The sequence below is a fragment of the Desmodus rotundus genome, chromosome 10, assembly GCF_022682495.2.
Source record: "Desmodus rotundus isolate HL8 chromosome 10, HLdesRot8A.1, whole genome shotgun sequence".
NCBI lineage: Eukaryota > Metazoa > Chordata > Mammalia > Chiroptera > Phyllostomidae > Desmodus > Desmodus rotundus.
In genome coordinates, this window is record NC_071396.1 from 71219136 (window position 1) to 71235065 (window position 15930).

Here is a 15930-nt window from a genome sequence, read left to right on the forward strand (position 1 = left end):
TCTTAATTTTTCTTGAAAACTGAACAGTTCTTTTTTTAACTCATCTTTATCTATATATTTTTATATGCCACTATTTAAAAAAATGAATTGGTACTTTAAACATTCTGCCTGGAAATCTCATGAAAATTAAGAGTTCATTAAGTATATTTTCTGTTTTCCATAATACTACAGGTCATAACGTTGCCAAACTCTCTGCCACTACATCATAGAAGTTGCATTTTCTTCCAGTCTCTAGGGCCATTTTTTTTCCTGTCCTCCCAGCTTCCATCGACAGTTTCTCTAGGCCTTCTAGCTTCTTCCCTCAGCTGATATGGTTTATCAGAATGTCTACACCTGGCCTTTCCATCATAGTTAGAAGTCTCGGGACTTCTAACCTGGTGGCTCAAGGTTCCGAGAGGGAGTGATCCAACAGACAGGAGGAAGAAGCTGTCTGTTTCATAAGGCCTGGGGACAGACCCTGGGAGAGCATCACTTCCACTGTATTTTAATAGTCAAGGCAGGCTGAGAGCTTGCCTGGATTCAGGAAGGCATATAGCCCCCAGCTCTCTATGAGAGATATAGAGGGGAATTTGTAGCCATTTTTTATTCTGTCAAGGGTGACCTCATAAACAGCTTTCCAAGTCATGTTAAGCCTTTTGATCTTTATCTTAAGAATAATAAAAAGCCATTTAAGACTTTTAAAGGAGAGAGGGATAGCATATAATTGGACTTGCCTTTCGAAAAGATCACTCCAGCTGCAGTATAAGAATGCACTGGAACAAGGATATTAAAAACTGAATGTCTCTTTCTTAGTTCCTCCTTCTTTATTCTTATCTTATAATACAGATTCATGTGAACATTGCCATGATAATTTGGCCTAGGGTGATGACAGTAGGGATGAGAACTGAGGATTCTAGAGATATGTAAGCATATAAATTCAATTAGCTAATATTCCTTGAAGTCCATGTGGGGCATTTCCTTGTCTCCAGTGAGTTGATAAACTTACTTCTTGGGTACCTTTCTAACACTATAATCCTGAAACTTAACTACCTACTCTAACTTATGTATATTCACTCCACATCTCAATGTTCACCTCCATGAAGACCAGCCTCTGAGTAGAAACAGTGGTCATTACAGTGAAATTTGACAACAATATCCACAAATTAAGATAACACGTTTGAAATGCATTTGCTGGGATACATAAAATCCTCTTTTAGAACACGTGGCAACACTTGGTAATGATCAGTTATCAATGGATAATATTTGTTGGGTATTTACTCCATGTAGGGCACTGATCTACCAGGGGTATTGCAGCAGCAAGGAAAACAGAGCAGGTTCTTGCCCTCATTCCACTTCATTCTAATGAGGAAGGTAGATACAAACAAGGAGCCAAATGATAAATCAATGACATAATTCTAAGAGGTGATGATTGCTATGGAAAAAATACAATAAAAGAGAAAGGTGGTCTAGAGGTTATTACTAGGGCTGCTCTAAATACGGTAATCAAGGAAGAACTCCTTGAAAGTGACATTTAAAGTAAAATCTGAATGAGGAGAAAGAGCTAGCTGTAGGAAGCTCTGGCAAGTTAGGGGAGAGCATTCAAGGCAGAAGGAGCAGCAAGGGCACTGGCCAGGAGCAGAAAGTCATTGGCATTGCAAAGCACAGAGAAGACAGAAGTGGCTAAAGCATCTTAAATAATGAAGTAGAAGAAATAGGAAAATAAGCAAGGATATATCACATAGGGCCTAATGGCCAGGGTTAAAATGTTGATTATTATTCAACAACAGTGAGGTATCATTGGAAGGTTTAATGAGCCACAGTCATTTAAATTTTAGCAAGAATTATTTTAACCTCATGCTTTCTCCTAAGAATTATTTTAGATCCATGGAAACTCATCATTAGGTGAAAGTGGTAGGAAAGAGGGTGGAGTAATTCTGGAATTGGAGAACTGCTGCAGAAAGCACACCGAGTTAGTGATTGCCTCTGACCTGCGGGAAGACAGTCACTTGAATCACCCACAAAATGAGGATTTTACTAAAGATACTGAGTTGAGGAAAGAACAGTTGGTCTCCTTTTCCTTTTCTCTCTTTTTTTTCTATTTTATTTTTCAAATATTTCTGCAGACTGTGAAGAACTAAATGTGGGGTGGGCAGGGGAGGGTCCACTGTGTTTACATACACACACACGTATGTGCTATGGCTCACCCCGAGTTCCAGGCGATGTCACTGTCCGCCAGTCGCAAGATAACGTCTGTCGTGTGTCCTGGAAGTCAGCAGTGCTACGTGTAACTTCAGCATCAATGTCAATCATTTCTTAAATAGTCGAACTTTAAAATATATTCCTATTTTAACATAAAAGCTATATTCCCCCTCATTCTATCATTTTTTGTATAATGTTAATGTTAGCTATCCAACTACGTTTAGCTAATTCTAGATTTTCACTATAACATGGTTACTTGCAGTATAAAGGCCTATCCTACTATAAGGAAAAGCTTGATTTGAGGTTTAAAAAAAATAACAACAGGCCATATGGAGCTAATGAATCACTAAAGTTTTTATTAAAATAATCTTTATCATTAGAGTTCTAAAGTCAGACTTTTATTTGTTTTTTTAACTTACCTTTTTCCCCTTCATAAATGCATAACTGGGCTCCAGTCCACCACCACCCATATCTCCCATAAGAGTTTGTTCAGAGTTCTTGCTTTCCTCGCACACAGCCTATTTCTACACACTGATTAGAGCGCCTGGTTGTCCTTTCATATGAATAACTGTTGCTGACATTATGGTTAAACAGAAAAATAAATATGGCTGAAAAAAATATATTCTGACCTAGTTTCCTGTATAAAGATTCCACAGTTTAAAAAAGACAGGATCATTGTTTAATAAGCCAATGACTCATACCTCTTGGCATAGTTGCCTGACCAAAAGAATGCCGAGTGCATTTAGGTTGTGTTCTTAGTTGATTGTCCACGACTGTTATTTCCAAGGTAATCTATGTATAGTGTATTTTTGCATATGACAGGTTTAAGAGGTTCTGGAATTACTGGCAAAATAGCAGTAAAGGCTAAGCTCACACACATTCAGCTTGTTCTCCGTTAAATTATAGCCCTTTTTGTGACTATCTCAGAACGTGTTTTGAAGATTAAGACTTTCTTTTCTGAGCCCAACTGGAAGGAAACATCAGTTATAACAATGCTAATCTAGGCCTGGTTCACACTAGCTTGCAGGAGCCAGTTGTTACATTTTCAGAAATTTTGGGAGTCCATTATTAAACGCGGTCATTATTACAAATTAAATTATTTAAACTTACAATTAAATAAATTATTTTAAAAACAAAGGTAATAAATACCTTTGAGGGAGGACCCCCCAAAAACGGATTTATCTTCTGGAGGGCAGGCCCCTTGTGGTACAGGCTTCCCCTGCTAGGTAAGTGTCCTAGGAGCCCATCTCTCAGTGCACCAGCTGGTGTTGTGAGAGGCTGCATTTGGCTTCAGTGAAATCTTTTTGAAGTCTCTTTAAATGCATTTGCCCATTTCATGATGGGTGATTTATGAGTGCACCCGCCCACACCACGCTGAGTGTTCAGCAGTTTTTGACCAAAACCAGCATGGCCCCCATGTCCCACCCTCTCTATTCACCCAGTCTCACCCTGAATGACTTTTTTTTCCTTTGTTTCCCTGGATGCAAAAAGTCCTCATAGGGAAACGTTTTGCCAATGTGGAACAAAAAATGGCAGAAAACAAAAAGGTGAAACAAAAAATGGCAGAAGTACTAAAAGGCATTAAAATAGCAAAGTTCAGTCCTGACTGGTGTGGCTCAGTGGACTGAGTACCAGCTTACCAACCACAGGGTTACTGGTTTGATTCTCAGTCAGGGCACATGCCTGGGTTGCAGGTTGGGTCCCCCTCTGGGGGCATGTGAAAGGCAACCAGTTGATGTTTCTCTCCTTCTCTTTCTCCCTCCCTTTCCCTCTCTCTAAAAAACAAAATAAATAAAATTTCTTTAAAAAAATCAACGAGTTCAAAAATGTTTTGAGCCAGTGGAAAAAAAGCTTCAATATGTGTATTGCATCGTATGGAGAGTTCTTTGAAGGTGACTGAAGTTTAAACATGTAAGAATAAATACACAATTTTTTATAAAGTCTGTTTCGGGGGGTCCCCCCAGTAAAAATATTTACATCCTAATCATTTGACTACATTTTACTATCTATACTCTTGAGGCTGTTTCTATCCACCCCACTTGCATTGTGAAACGGTACGTGACGGCGTTGCGGCTGCTCATCTCTCCAATTCCTCGTTCAGTGACATCTCTCTGGTCGCTTGAAATAGGCCCTGGGGGTAGTGCTTGCAAGGTGTTAAAGGTGAAAGGGTTTTAATTTAATGACAATAACTTATCTGAAAGTGAAAAATAGTTTGACAGTAGGTCACAAAAAAGATGTAATGATAATAAATTTACTGGGAAAAGAGCAGATTGGAGTGCTACAAAATCAGTGCGTGATTTTGTCAAATCATGGTTGACTTGCTGGCTATGGATACAAGCGTTTGACCAAAATCAACAAACCATTATGTGAGATCAATTGGCTGTAACAGAACTTGCAGTAAAGAGCGCTGTAGAGTCTATTATTATTTGTAGATTCTGTGCTACCCATCATTCATATTAGCAAAATTTATAATAAACACACATACCTATATGTATACATACATTTTCCCCTGGAGAGTCCCTTGTGAAATATTTTGCAGACACCACTGGCTCTGCAGGAAACAGGAAATTCAACAGGTAACTTGAAAATAGCCTTTTTGGAAAGTTATAATAGACAGCAAGTTTGTCTTTTTGTGAACCAAATCTGTTAAAATCAGAGTGTGTTCATGTTGATACCAATTTAGTTCCCCAGTTTTGTTTCCATTTTTAATTCGAAACTCCTCCAGCTTTAAAGAGAACCAGAATGTCAACCGAATGAAACTGTCCACATTTTTGCTCAGCCTAAATTACCCTGGCTATTACAGAGTTTGGGGAACACTGTTCATTCAAAACCAGGGCTTATAAAAATATTTACTTTTTAAATCAAATTATTGAAGCAGGTCTAATTTATCTTAGTTTAGTATTTTCACCTTTAAGTTCACAAGAAAAGCACATGAATATACAGCTGAGGGTTATGTCCACTTGTTTCCTGAATAATTCGGCGCTCTCACATAGCCCTTTCACTGTCTGACCTTCGGGGAACGGGAATCCTGAACACATCAGACCAGAAACCGCCGGCAGATCACACCATGGTTTTTAACTGCCTGTTACATATTTCAGTAGAACCCCTGTTCCAATATGTATCAAATGATCTCTGTACACAGTAATAAATAGGAAGTACTAGACACTAGTGTCCTAATGTGGGAAGTTTTATCAATCCACTATGCAGCATGATTTATACCCAGAACTACACAGACAGGCTTGGCCTTCGTTCATCCCCAAACATGTCAGATCCATTCAGTGAAAAACTTCCCCAAATGACTTTTCGTGGAAAAGCAAAGACACCCACGATGTCTAATCAAGGGCTGAAAATTACTTAGATCTTGAGGTTGACATATGTTTAGTTAAATTATCAAAATATCAGCAAACAAACAAAGAAAATCCAGCTCTGAAGCATACATTTGTTATGAGAAGACTGGAAAAGGTAATTCGGGTCCATTATATAACTGCCACTTTTTGTTTTTATTCAAGGTGTCATAAAACTGAGTTCTGCTGTTGAAGGTACGTTTCACAACCGCAAAATCAGTAATGTTTTGCTTAAAGGTTGCACAGCGTGGCTTTGTAGCTAGAAAGCTTCTGTGGCGGTGGTGTTCGATGCCATGTTCTAACTGCCAGCTCTCGCCATTCCATCTGTGTTTCTCTTCATTCTGGTCATGTTCTGCCACAAGTCTCTCCACCCTCCACAAGTGGCATCAACGCTGACCCGAGAGGGCAGCGAACATGTCTGTTTCTATTTTCTGATGTGGTTGCCTCGCTGTGTAGAGATCCCCTTGCCCTCCAAAGGTTTTCTTTGAAGCTAGGCATTGAGTCTCGCCAGGAGCCTTGTTCCCATTCTTTTAGCAGGGCCTTCTTTAGAGTGTTTTTGGTCCCTTATGCCAACATAGCAGACACAGAGTCATCAAGGCTTCCTGACAAGAAAAACTAAGTGGCTAAGGCGTTTGCCGGGCTCAAACGCAGGTTCATCCCAAGCAGCATGATTCACCACCCAGGAGATATGGCAAGCACCAGCTTCCTTTAGTGTTCTCCGTATCACTCATATCGGGCAAGGGCCAGTCCCCGTTAGTTGTGCTTGCAAGAAGCTGAGAAGAAAAGGAAGAGGGATTTGAAGAAAGTGGAGAACCATTGGGGAAGAGAAGTTGTAGCTGTGTTTTTCTGAGTAACCCCCACAAACATTAAAAACACCTTATTGTTTGAAATGATTCATTGGTTTTGCCATAAAGTTGATTCCCTTGCCCTCGTAGGAGCATACAATCTGAAAGTAGAGAATGTGTAATTTTCTCTCTCTGTGAGTGTCTGTGTTTGTTTTGGGCTGTATGTTTTCTTATGTATCGGGAGTTTGTCGGTCATGCTTCGGAGGTGTGTTCATCCCCACTTAATCAGGGGAGGCTCCTTGGAAGAGGTTGTGGGGTTTCAGGTGAGTCTTCACATTTAAAGGGAGATGTGGCTTGATCAATGGGCAATGCATGGAGGTGGGGAGTGGAAAAATGCAGGGGGGTTGGAGTGGTGAGACCACCCCCTTGACTCAAGTAAAGGGGTCGGGAGGGCTGCAGTTTGAAGGCTGGAAGAAGAGAGGGGGCTCACTGATGTGCTCATGGACTGGCAGATCCTCTGGGTCTTCTGTACATTTAGTACGGTCACATTTTTCAAAACTAAGTTTATAAGACAATATTTCTGACACTCCCAGCAGAAAGCATGCTGCTTCTCTAAAGTAAGGAAAATACCAGGAGAAGGTGCAGCCAGTAGTGTTTCCAAATCAAGAGGGAGGAGCAAAACAATGGCACCTCACGGAGCGAATGGGGCACAGTGCATGTTTCAGGCCTCTGCGAGGCTAAGTGTTCACATTCCTCACGCCTGGTAACAACAGGGAATTTTATTGAGAGGCCATCCAAACCGCTCCCTGCCCCAAAAATCATAGGAGAAATGGCAACAAAAGGGAGCAGGACCATGAGAAAGACCTTGCCTGCAGAAACTCCCAAGGCAACTGAGTGCTGAGTTTCAGTTAATTATCTGTAGAATTCCAGATAACAGTTGGTCCACTCCGGGCTGTTTGATGTTTTATCAAGAAATGGCTTTGAAGTCAGAGCTTTACATTGCCTGCTTGGCTTAAGCACAGGATTCCACTTGCAACAAAAGGATAGAGAAAAAAAAAATGTGTAGAAAGCCAAGAAAACATTAGATAATGTAAAAACTATTATTCTGCTACAATTATTGTTTTGCTCATCATTTTGCTAGTAACTAGTTACTACTGAGTAGCAGGGCCTGTTGGAACCCCCAAAACAGATTTATGGTCTCCAGAGAAAGATTCCAGTAAGGAAGAATGAGGGTAGGAAGCAGACTGACTGTCTGGGGCTTTTTTGGCAGACTCCTCACCACCTCCTCTGAGTCCCTGGGACTCACAGGAAGTTCTCTGGAGTAGCCATGGGTACCAGAGGTCAGACCCACCTCAACTGCTGCTTGAGCATCTTTTTGGCAGTTGATTGGCTGAGGGCTGTAGAAGCTTGAAGGCTTGGGAGCATGCTCTGTTGTGACTGTGTTAAAACCTGTGTGCAGAGGCCGCCGGGATGCCGTTGTTGGCGGGGTGTGTGTGTGTTCAGTGCATGCATTCTTGGCACATCTGGAATGTGAGATTTTTGACAAGCATGCTCAGTGAAATGTGTGTTGGACACTATCTCTTGATTCAAAATCAAACCTCAGATGGTAGTCCTTGTGAATGTTTAGCCAATTCCTGTCTGTGCTATTTTCCATCTGTGGAATAAACTCAAGGCATCTTCATACAGCTTATCATGTCAAGGAATATGCCAATCAGTGGTGGGGATCCACTGCCCGAAATGAAACCTGTTTCCTTTTCTTCAAAAATGACTTTCTTCTGGATTAGCCTAGAACTCTCAAAATAATATTAATGTTTTAGGTAGGTTATCTTTTCCTTTTCTGTTCTCTTTCAGAAAAAAATTGTCAAAGTCATAAAAGAAAATTGACAGATTTTTTTGCTACTTCCTAACAAGTATGTTTGTCATGAAGTTTTCCCTTCTCTTTTTCTGAAGCAGGGTTGCCCCCTTCAGCATTTTGCAGCTTCATGTAAGTTTTTAAAGTCAGCAGAAAGAGAAAATCTTTATTACATTAATGGTAAGGTTAAAGTAAATTTAAATTGTCCTTCCACATTTTAAAGATTTAAAATTGTACTTAAACAGAAACACAAACCAATGCTTTAATCATTTTGAAATAAAGAAATGTTTCAACAGGAAAAGACAAGTTTGAAAGAAATAACTGCAAAGTTTTATTGATAATAGTGATGAATTCTGGACTCTTAAGTTTAGATTGATAATTCCAAACTCTGGGAAAATTGGGGTAAGACAGAAATCTCTAGGCAGCAAATTGGGGGGAAAGGGAGGCAACAGGGGCCATGGCAAGGGAAGAAAAACCATCCATGACAAGAATTCCTTGAGAGAAACTTCTAAAAGGGACTTTTCCCTCTTGAAACTGATGGAGGGTGGGGAGACACACACCATATTTCCACAAGTAGGACCAGTGCAGCAGCCTAATCAAAGAAAAGTGAGAGCAGAGGTCACGGAAGAGCTGCGTCATGCCTAATTAGAATTGCTCTGATATTCTGTAGGCAGCAATTTCTTTCCAGGGAGGGAAGGTCCCAACCAGAAGCTCTTTATCCAGCATGCAAGATGTGTTCAGACGCGCAGAAAGCAGGGAGAATTCAGGCAGCGAGGCGGCAAGTCTGAAGGGGCAAGATGGGGCAATGGAAGCTGATGACAGGCCTTTGCAACTGATAACCAGGGTGTTTTCCGTGATGAGACTTGCCTCACAGGTGATTTGTTTGTAGCTTGTAGGTAGGTGAGATTCCAAATACCAAAATGATGTCAAATTCTTTTCAAAGCCTATATGAGAGAATGAAGTTTGGCTTTTTTGGAAAAGTTCCATGTTTTTAAAAATAGGAACAGATGAGTCTTTATGATAATAATTGAATAAGCAAGAAGATTCTTCGAGTCATTGCCCACTTTCGATGGCCTCGTGGTGGGGACATGGAGGGGCTTCCGTTAGCACTCGAGGTCTAACTGCACAGCGTCAACTTCACAAACAAAAGTTCCCCTGGGCACATGAAGCTTTTGCTTTCCCTTTTTCTTCTTGTCACTTCATGTGATTTAGATACTGTTAAGAGTGTCTTTTTTCTCCCTGGTTAGAGTAGGGAACTTAGGACTGTGGTCACATCCGAGATGGTGTTTTCGATAACCTTGTGGCCTCAGACCCAATAATTGCAACAAATCCTCAAGTATAGGAAGAATAAACTAAGTAAATACTTGTTGCAATCTTTGTTCCCTTTTTCAAAATTCACAATACCCACAGCTTCATGTTTGTATTTTAAACCTATACAAATAGAGCTGCTTTCTGTTGCAAAGCTCTGATCTTCCTTTACATGTGTGTTGAGGACTGAAATACTCGTTTACTTTGTTTAACAAGTTCTACTTTCCAAAATATGTCGTAGAATGAATCCCAAAATATCCCTGTCTTAGTCTATTGGGGCTGCTATAACAAGTTACCACACATTGAGTGACTTAAACAGCAGAGATTTATTTCTCACAATTGTGGAGGCTGGAAGCCCAAGATCTAGTCAACAGCAGATCTGATGTCTGGTGAAAACCCTCTTCTAGGTTGCAGACTGCTGACATCTTTCTGTGCCCTCAGATGGTGGAAGGTGTGAGGGAACTCTCTGGGGTCCCTTCTGTAAGGGCACTAATCCCATTCATGAGGGCTTCATCCTTATGGCCTATTCACCTCCCAAAAGCCTTACCTCCTAACACCATCACCTTAGGGATTATGATTTCAACATGTGAATTTTGGTGAACACAAATATTCAGTCCATAGCAACCCCAAATGATTTTAACATTTGAAAAATATGCCAAATATATTGATGTCATTTCCTCCCCAGGTGAATTTTGTTTTTGTCAGTGTCTTTCTACTTTTTGAGCAAAGTTACATCTTCATTTGTCAGGTTAGACTGTGGTAAATCCATTACCAAACAGATAGCCGATGGGCCTATTGCTCGTAATAAATTTGGATGAAGTTTCCACATTTTTACTACAGAAGTCAAAATAAAACATCTTTACAGGCTTCAAGTCAGATTGCTACAGAGATAAGGAAGGGCTTCCTCCAGGGAAGGAGTGAAAAGTGACAGAAGGTCAGGAACCTAAAAATGCAATATTGTAGAAACTGAAAACAAGACTCAAGAAAGTTGCTTCTGCAGGGAAAAACACACAACACCTAGACCTCCTGCTTACGAGGCTAACCTGGAAGCTGGATCATCCTACTAAGCAAATAAATGTTGTCTTCTCAGATGTATTTTGTAGAAAATTGTCATTATACTTTTGGCAAAATGTTCCCATTGCATAGCAATGTCTCTGGGAAGGCTGAGCATCCAGTTGAGAATTTACCAAATAGCTTCTGAAAACTAGAACTCTCCCGAAATGGCAAAGATGGAGCCTTGTAACCCAGAAACTGGAAGATGGGTCAAGGCAAGCCTAATACGAGGTCTTGCTTGGGATTACCCTCACCTCAGATAGAATGAACCTTGAATAACTACTGGCAGCATTTCAGAGCTCTCTCACATTCTTTCTTTTTTCAGTTTTTCTTTTCCCCTCCCTCCTTCCCTCTCCTCCCCCTCTAAACCAGCTGCACTCCTCTGTTTCTGCAGAGTCCAGTAGAAGGTGTGGAGTAGGGGTTTGGGGTGACTTCAGGAAACAGAAAGCCAACCATTGACTGGGAGGTTTTGGCAAGTAACCACTATTTGCCTTGGCATCCTCACCAATAAATGAAGTTCTCTATTTCTTAAGGCAGCTGTAAGACTACACAACTGATTTAACACAGTGAATGGAATACAGTAGGTGCTCAATAAGCTTTTGTTCTCTTCTTTACCATTCCTCTTTCTCTACTGACTTCTCCGAATTCCCCGCCCCTTTCCATCATCCAAAGATCTAGCAAACAAATGATCATTCCTCGAGGATTATATCATAGCACACCACTGAAAGTCAGTTTCACTTGGGGCAAAGCCACAGACAAACAACCAGCATAAACCACTGTTTCTCCACTTTGAGAGAACTTAGGGGGAATAAAGTTCCTGATTACCTCACTGGGAGCCATGACATCTTTGTGGATCTGGGAAGTCACCCAAATGAACTTTGCCAGGAGCCAATCACAACCCCAACTGAGGGTGTTCCCATTAGATGGAATCATCCCCCAACCTGCTCTTCCAGTCCTGGGGGGTGGGAGAAGAGGAAGGGTTTCCAGGCTGATCCAACCAACAAAGAGATAAAGACTGATTTCATCAATATCGATAATGTTTTTTAATGAAGTATATTGTAAGTTCACTGTGTTAGTGAGCATGCCATCTGTCAACACTCATCAAAAATATGGAAGATTTTGAATAAGGAGAATTAAAGTGACAACAGCCACAGATATCCAGAGAGTAGCCTTTGTACATCTTTGAACTTCAGTAGCCCAAAACTAGTAGTTCGTGCTGAATAAGCAGCCTTGAGCACTTAGCAACAAACTAGTGTAACTCTGAAGACAGTTTTCACCTAAAGCACCATAGCCTAGCCTTCACCACCCTCCCTGGGGCAGGAAAAGGAAATTTATAAGTCAAAGGCAAGCTATAAAGGAAAATCTGCCAGTTTTTGCCACTGATTTACTTTCTTTTTGTTTGTTTTTTCAGAGTGTAAGTTTCAGTGTTTATATGTTTGTTTTTATTATTTTTAGCAACCTACTGGAAGTTTTCAATGTAAATAAACCTCTTACTTTAAAAGAATAACCAAACTTATTAAGCTGCCTAAGAAGGCAGCCTTTAAGGACCGTGGTCTAATTAGCAGTCTTCAAGGCCAATTTGATAGTGATAGTAAACCACCTTTGTATTTGAATCCCAAATTTTGAAAGTGGCCTTTACATTTTCAATCTAAAATTAGAGTCTGACCTTACTGTTAATTTTGGAACACACCATAATTTAGACAACCGCTGAAATCACTTACTGCTGTGATTTGGAGTGTGAACCTGGGAATCACACCCTCTTAAATTATACATCACACCCATTAAAATTAACCGTAAAGTCAACTTCATGTTGATCCTATGTGTATTTCATGTTCACCTAAGATGCTTACCTATGTAAATATCGCCACAGCTGTATCTACAACAGTTTGGTTGAAGCCATGAATGCTGTCACTTGGAAGAACATACATTATGACTTTTGTTTGGTTTCACTGAGGAAAAAGCCAAAGCATTTTTACAATAATATATCAACTAAACGCAAAATCAAATACCAATCTGAAGCTTGGTATCTGAAATGTGTTGGAGAAATCTGTAGATTTAGGTATTTCCTAGTTTTAACCAACATGTATCATAGGGTGAAAACAGAAGGCTGCTGGGTACCACTCTGTTGAGTGTAGGGTTCATTGAGCCTGTGCCTGTGAGGAGGTAGAGAGGCAAGTGAGACTTCCTTCTGAGTCTTCTCTATCTCACAGCTGATTTTATAGATGGTCTCCTCAAGGACCCTCCGAACACTGAGTTTAGAACACACTGAAGTAGAAGAAAGCATAGAAGAATAGAAAGGGCGTTCTAGGTTCAAGCCTTATAGCCGTAACTTCGTGGCTGTGTTGCAATCTGAAGCAAGTTACTCTCTCCGAACAACTCTCCTCATCTGTAAAATGGGTTAAAGCTGTTTAGCACTCCAGAGAAGAGGCTTGAATATGATGAGATCACGTTGAAGCACCTAGTAAAACGTTTGGCACAAAGGTACTCAATATATTTTAGATGTTTGTTTATACTTTTTGTTAGCATTTTGCCTTTTATTATATTGGCTCAAATACTGAATTATCAAAATCAATGTTACTACTTTTGTTTGATGTTACTTCATAAGTTTTTAAGAATAATAATCAAGTGCCTGAGTTATATGAACTTTTTTTACTAAATTGGATATAATTTTATTTCAAGTAATATTATGGAAATCTAACAGTGGGGTGGATACAATCAAAGCCGCCTTAGGGAAGGATCAGTGTGTCTCCAAATGTCTTTTATTCAACTGTTTCTCTTTTTTTAATCCTGGTTATTGATTTGGTTTAAATTCGGAGCGCTTTGTTTTCTTTTCCTTTTTCATATTGTTTTGGAGCAGCGTTGCTCTAGCAAATGTTATCAAGTTTAAAATAGAGTGTTTTAAAAATACCACCACAGACTTACTTAGAATATACCATCCTTTTCAGTATCATAGCACAGGGAGAGCATTCTGTCTGAAACCACACTGAGGGAGAACTCAGGCTGCTTGAGGACTATGGCAGCAGGCACAGCAGGCATAGAAAGACTCTATTTTCAAACATACCATTTTATTACTTCATTGTCATTTATCTCTTATTTACAGAAAATTAACGGATACAGTCATTAAATGCCTACACTATGTCATGCCCTATATTAGGCCATGAGGATAGAAAGATGACCCAACCAAGGCAGCATTTTTGTAAACAGATCATTATAACTTAATACAATAAAAATTCAACAGCAGACATATATAAAAGGAGCTCTGTGACCGCAGGAGGCATCCTAGGAACTCTGCCTGACTGGACCAGAGAGATGCCGCGGGAAAGATGTCTGGGTCCTGAAAGACATAGAGCAAGGGAGGTACATCCCACTCGGGGACGAGGCCAGCTCAACGCCAGCCAGCAGCCGAGAATCAGATGCTCCGGGAGTCAGATGCAATCAGATGCAGCTGAAGCACCGCACCCAAAACAGAAAATGGCGGGGCCTGAGCTGGCAATAGAGATACATTTTCAAGGTTTCTATAGGCAATAAATAGCCAGCAAAGGATTTTATTTTTAGTATCTATTTTTGTAATTAAAAAAATTCACATAGCTCAAAAATCAAAATACAGGAGGAAAAAGGCATTGACTCCATGCCCAGTTTCTATTCCCCTTTACCCACCATTATCAACTGCCTTTCTTCTATATAAATATATATTTGTGGCATACTGAAACCTCATGAATATGTTTTCCCCTTTGTTACACAAAGGATAGTTTACTATATAGAATATTGTACACCTTTTATTTATTTATTTTTTGCTTAATAATGTCTTGGTAATATTTCCACACTTCCCTCAAGAATTTCCTGATTATGTTTTACAAGTACATAGTATTCTATTATGCAACCATATATCACAAATCACTTAACCAAGCTCCTCTTTGCCACACATTTGATTGCTCTCAATATTTTGCTATTTTAAGCAACGGTTTACTGAATGATTTTGCATACACATCTCATTTTATCCAGGATGTCTTCAGGATTACTCTCTGAAGCGTAATAGGTCAAAGGTCACTTTAATTAGGTTAGGTTTTGCTACAATAGCAAACAACTCCCAAATCTCAGTGGTTAAACTTAACAAAAGTATTCCAACTCATACGACGTGTCCACGAAAGCTGGCAGGAGGTCTGCTCCACACAGTCTCTCAGAGACCCAGGCTGCCACATGTTGCTGTATGCCCCTTTGCAGGAGTTAGAACTTCTGTATTTCTACCTGCCTACCTCTTAGGTGTACTTTTTAAGTCCTGGACAAAGAACTATGCTATTGATAAGGTATGAAAGCTAGTGATAATACTATAAGCTAGCATTTGAGGAGCACTTATAATACATTTGTAGCTATAATGTGTTTGCAAGCAAAGGAAATACACGCATTATCTCATTAAAACCTCAGAGCAACTCGGGAGCTACTCTTACCATCACCTGATTTACAAAGCAGGAAACCAAGGCGTGGAGAAGTTCCTAGCTCAAGGTCACAGAATTCCAAACCCAAGACTAATAGCCCTTGAAGTCATCCCACACTACCCTCCTTTTTCAGTGTTCCTGTTTCCAGGTAGGGCTAAGACCTTTTTTCCTTCAGTTTCTGATAAACTCTCTAAGGGAGATGGCACACAGTGACATCTCCAGGCTTACACATAGTACTAAATGCTTTCAGGCACAATCTCACAGAGTCGGGTGAGGGAGTGGCTGGCGAGTTTTTGTGGATAATTACAATGGAGCACAAATAAGCGAACATACTCCAGAATGGGTGTCTATAGTAAGGGGCACTGGTCTGTGTGATCTTATTTACGGGATGTCCCTGAGGACACCGAACAGAAGTAGCGTTGTGCCTCGGTGGTGAGGATTGGCGTTGCACCTCTGTACTTACCGGCAAATGCTTTCTTCTGTGCTTGGCAGCCTCCTGCTGCAGTGAGGGTGACCAGGTGATTTAGGGACTCACTCCACAGGAACTCAGGCTCTGCTTCCTTTCGAAAAGCCACCCTGTATCATTTCAAACATGTTACAATGATCCACATTCTCTTTTAAGTGAATTTGTTTTCTGGATAAGTATTTTGGAAGAATTTTCATCTTTTTTTGGTCTGCAATTATAATTATGTATGTAAAATTTATTTAGTTTGATTAGCTATGATTCCTTTGTAATCTTACCTATATTCCTCATTTTGTGAATTCCTCACAAAATGGAAAAAAAGTCTAATCCACAAAGGATTTTCAAATGTAATATAATTTTGTTAATTGTTTAACAATAAGTGCTGCTGACATAATGTTAGTTGATAGCAGCATTTAATTAAATCTTTGTTTTGATCGTGCAGTTTTTTATTCATGGTTGAGTGACAGTAACCCTTTTCCAAGGCTCACCAGCCAGGGCCTGGCCCCTGCAGGGC

General features: G+C 40.1%; 1 protein-coding gene across 9 annotated transcripts in view; it reads left to right on the top strand.

Annotated features, from left to right (window-relative positions):
* The window catches only part of DLGAP1 (DLG associated protein 1), an 828057-nt gene that overhangs the window by 726347 nt on the left and 85780 nt on the right, over positions 1-15930 (top strand). For 5 of the 9 annotated variants that reach the window (XM_024580349.3, XM_053912686.1, XM_053912692.2 and 2 more), the window contains one exon: positions 5688-5717. The exons of the other annotated variants lie outside the window; for them this stretch is intronic. In XM_024580349.3, the coding sequence (XP_024436117.2) occupies positions 5688-5717 (30 nt within the window). The remainder of the gene's footprint in view (positions 1-5687; positions 5718-15930) is intronic. 9 annotated transcript variants of the gene reach the window in all.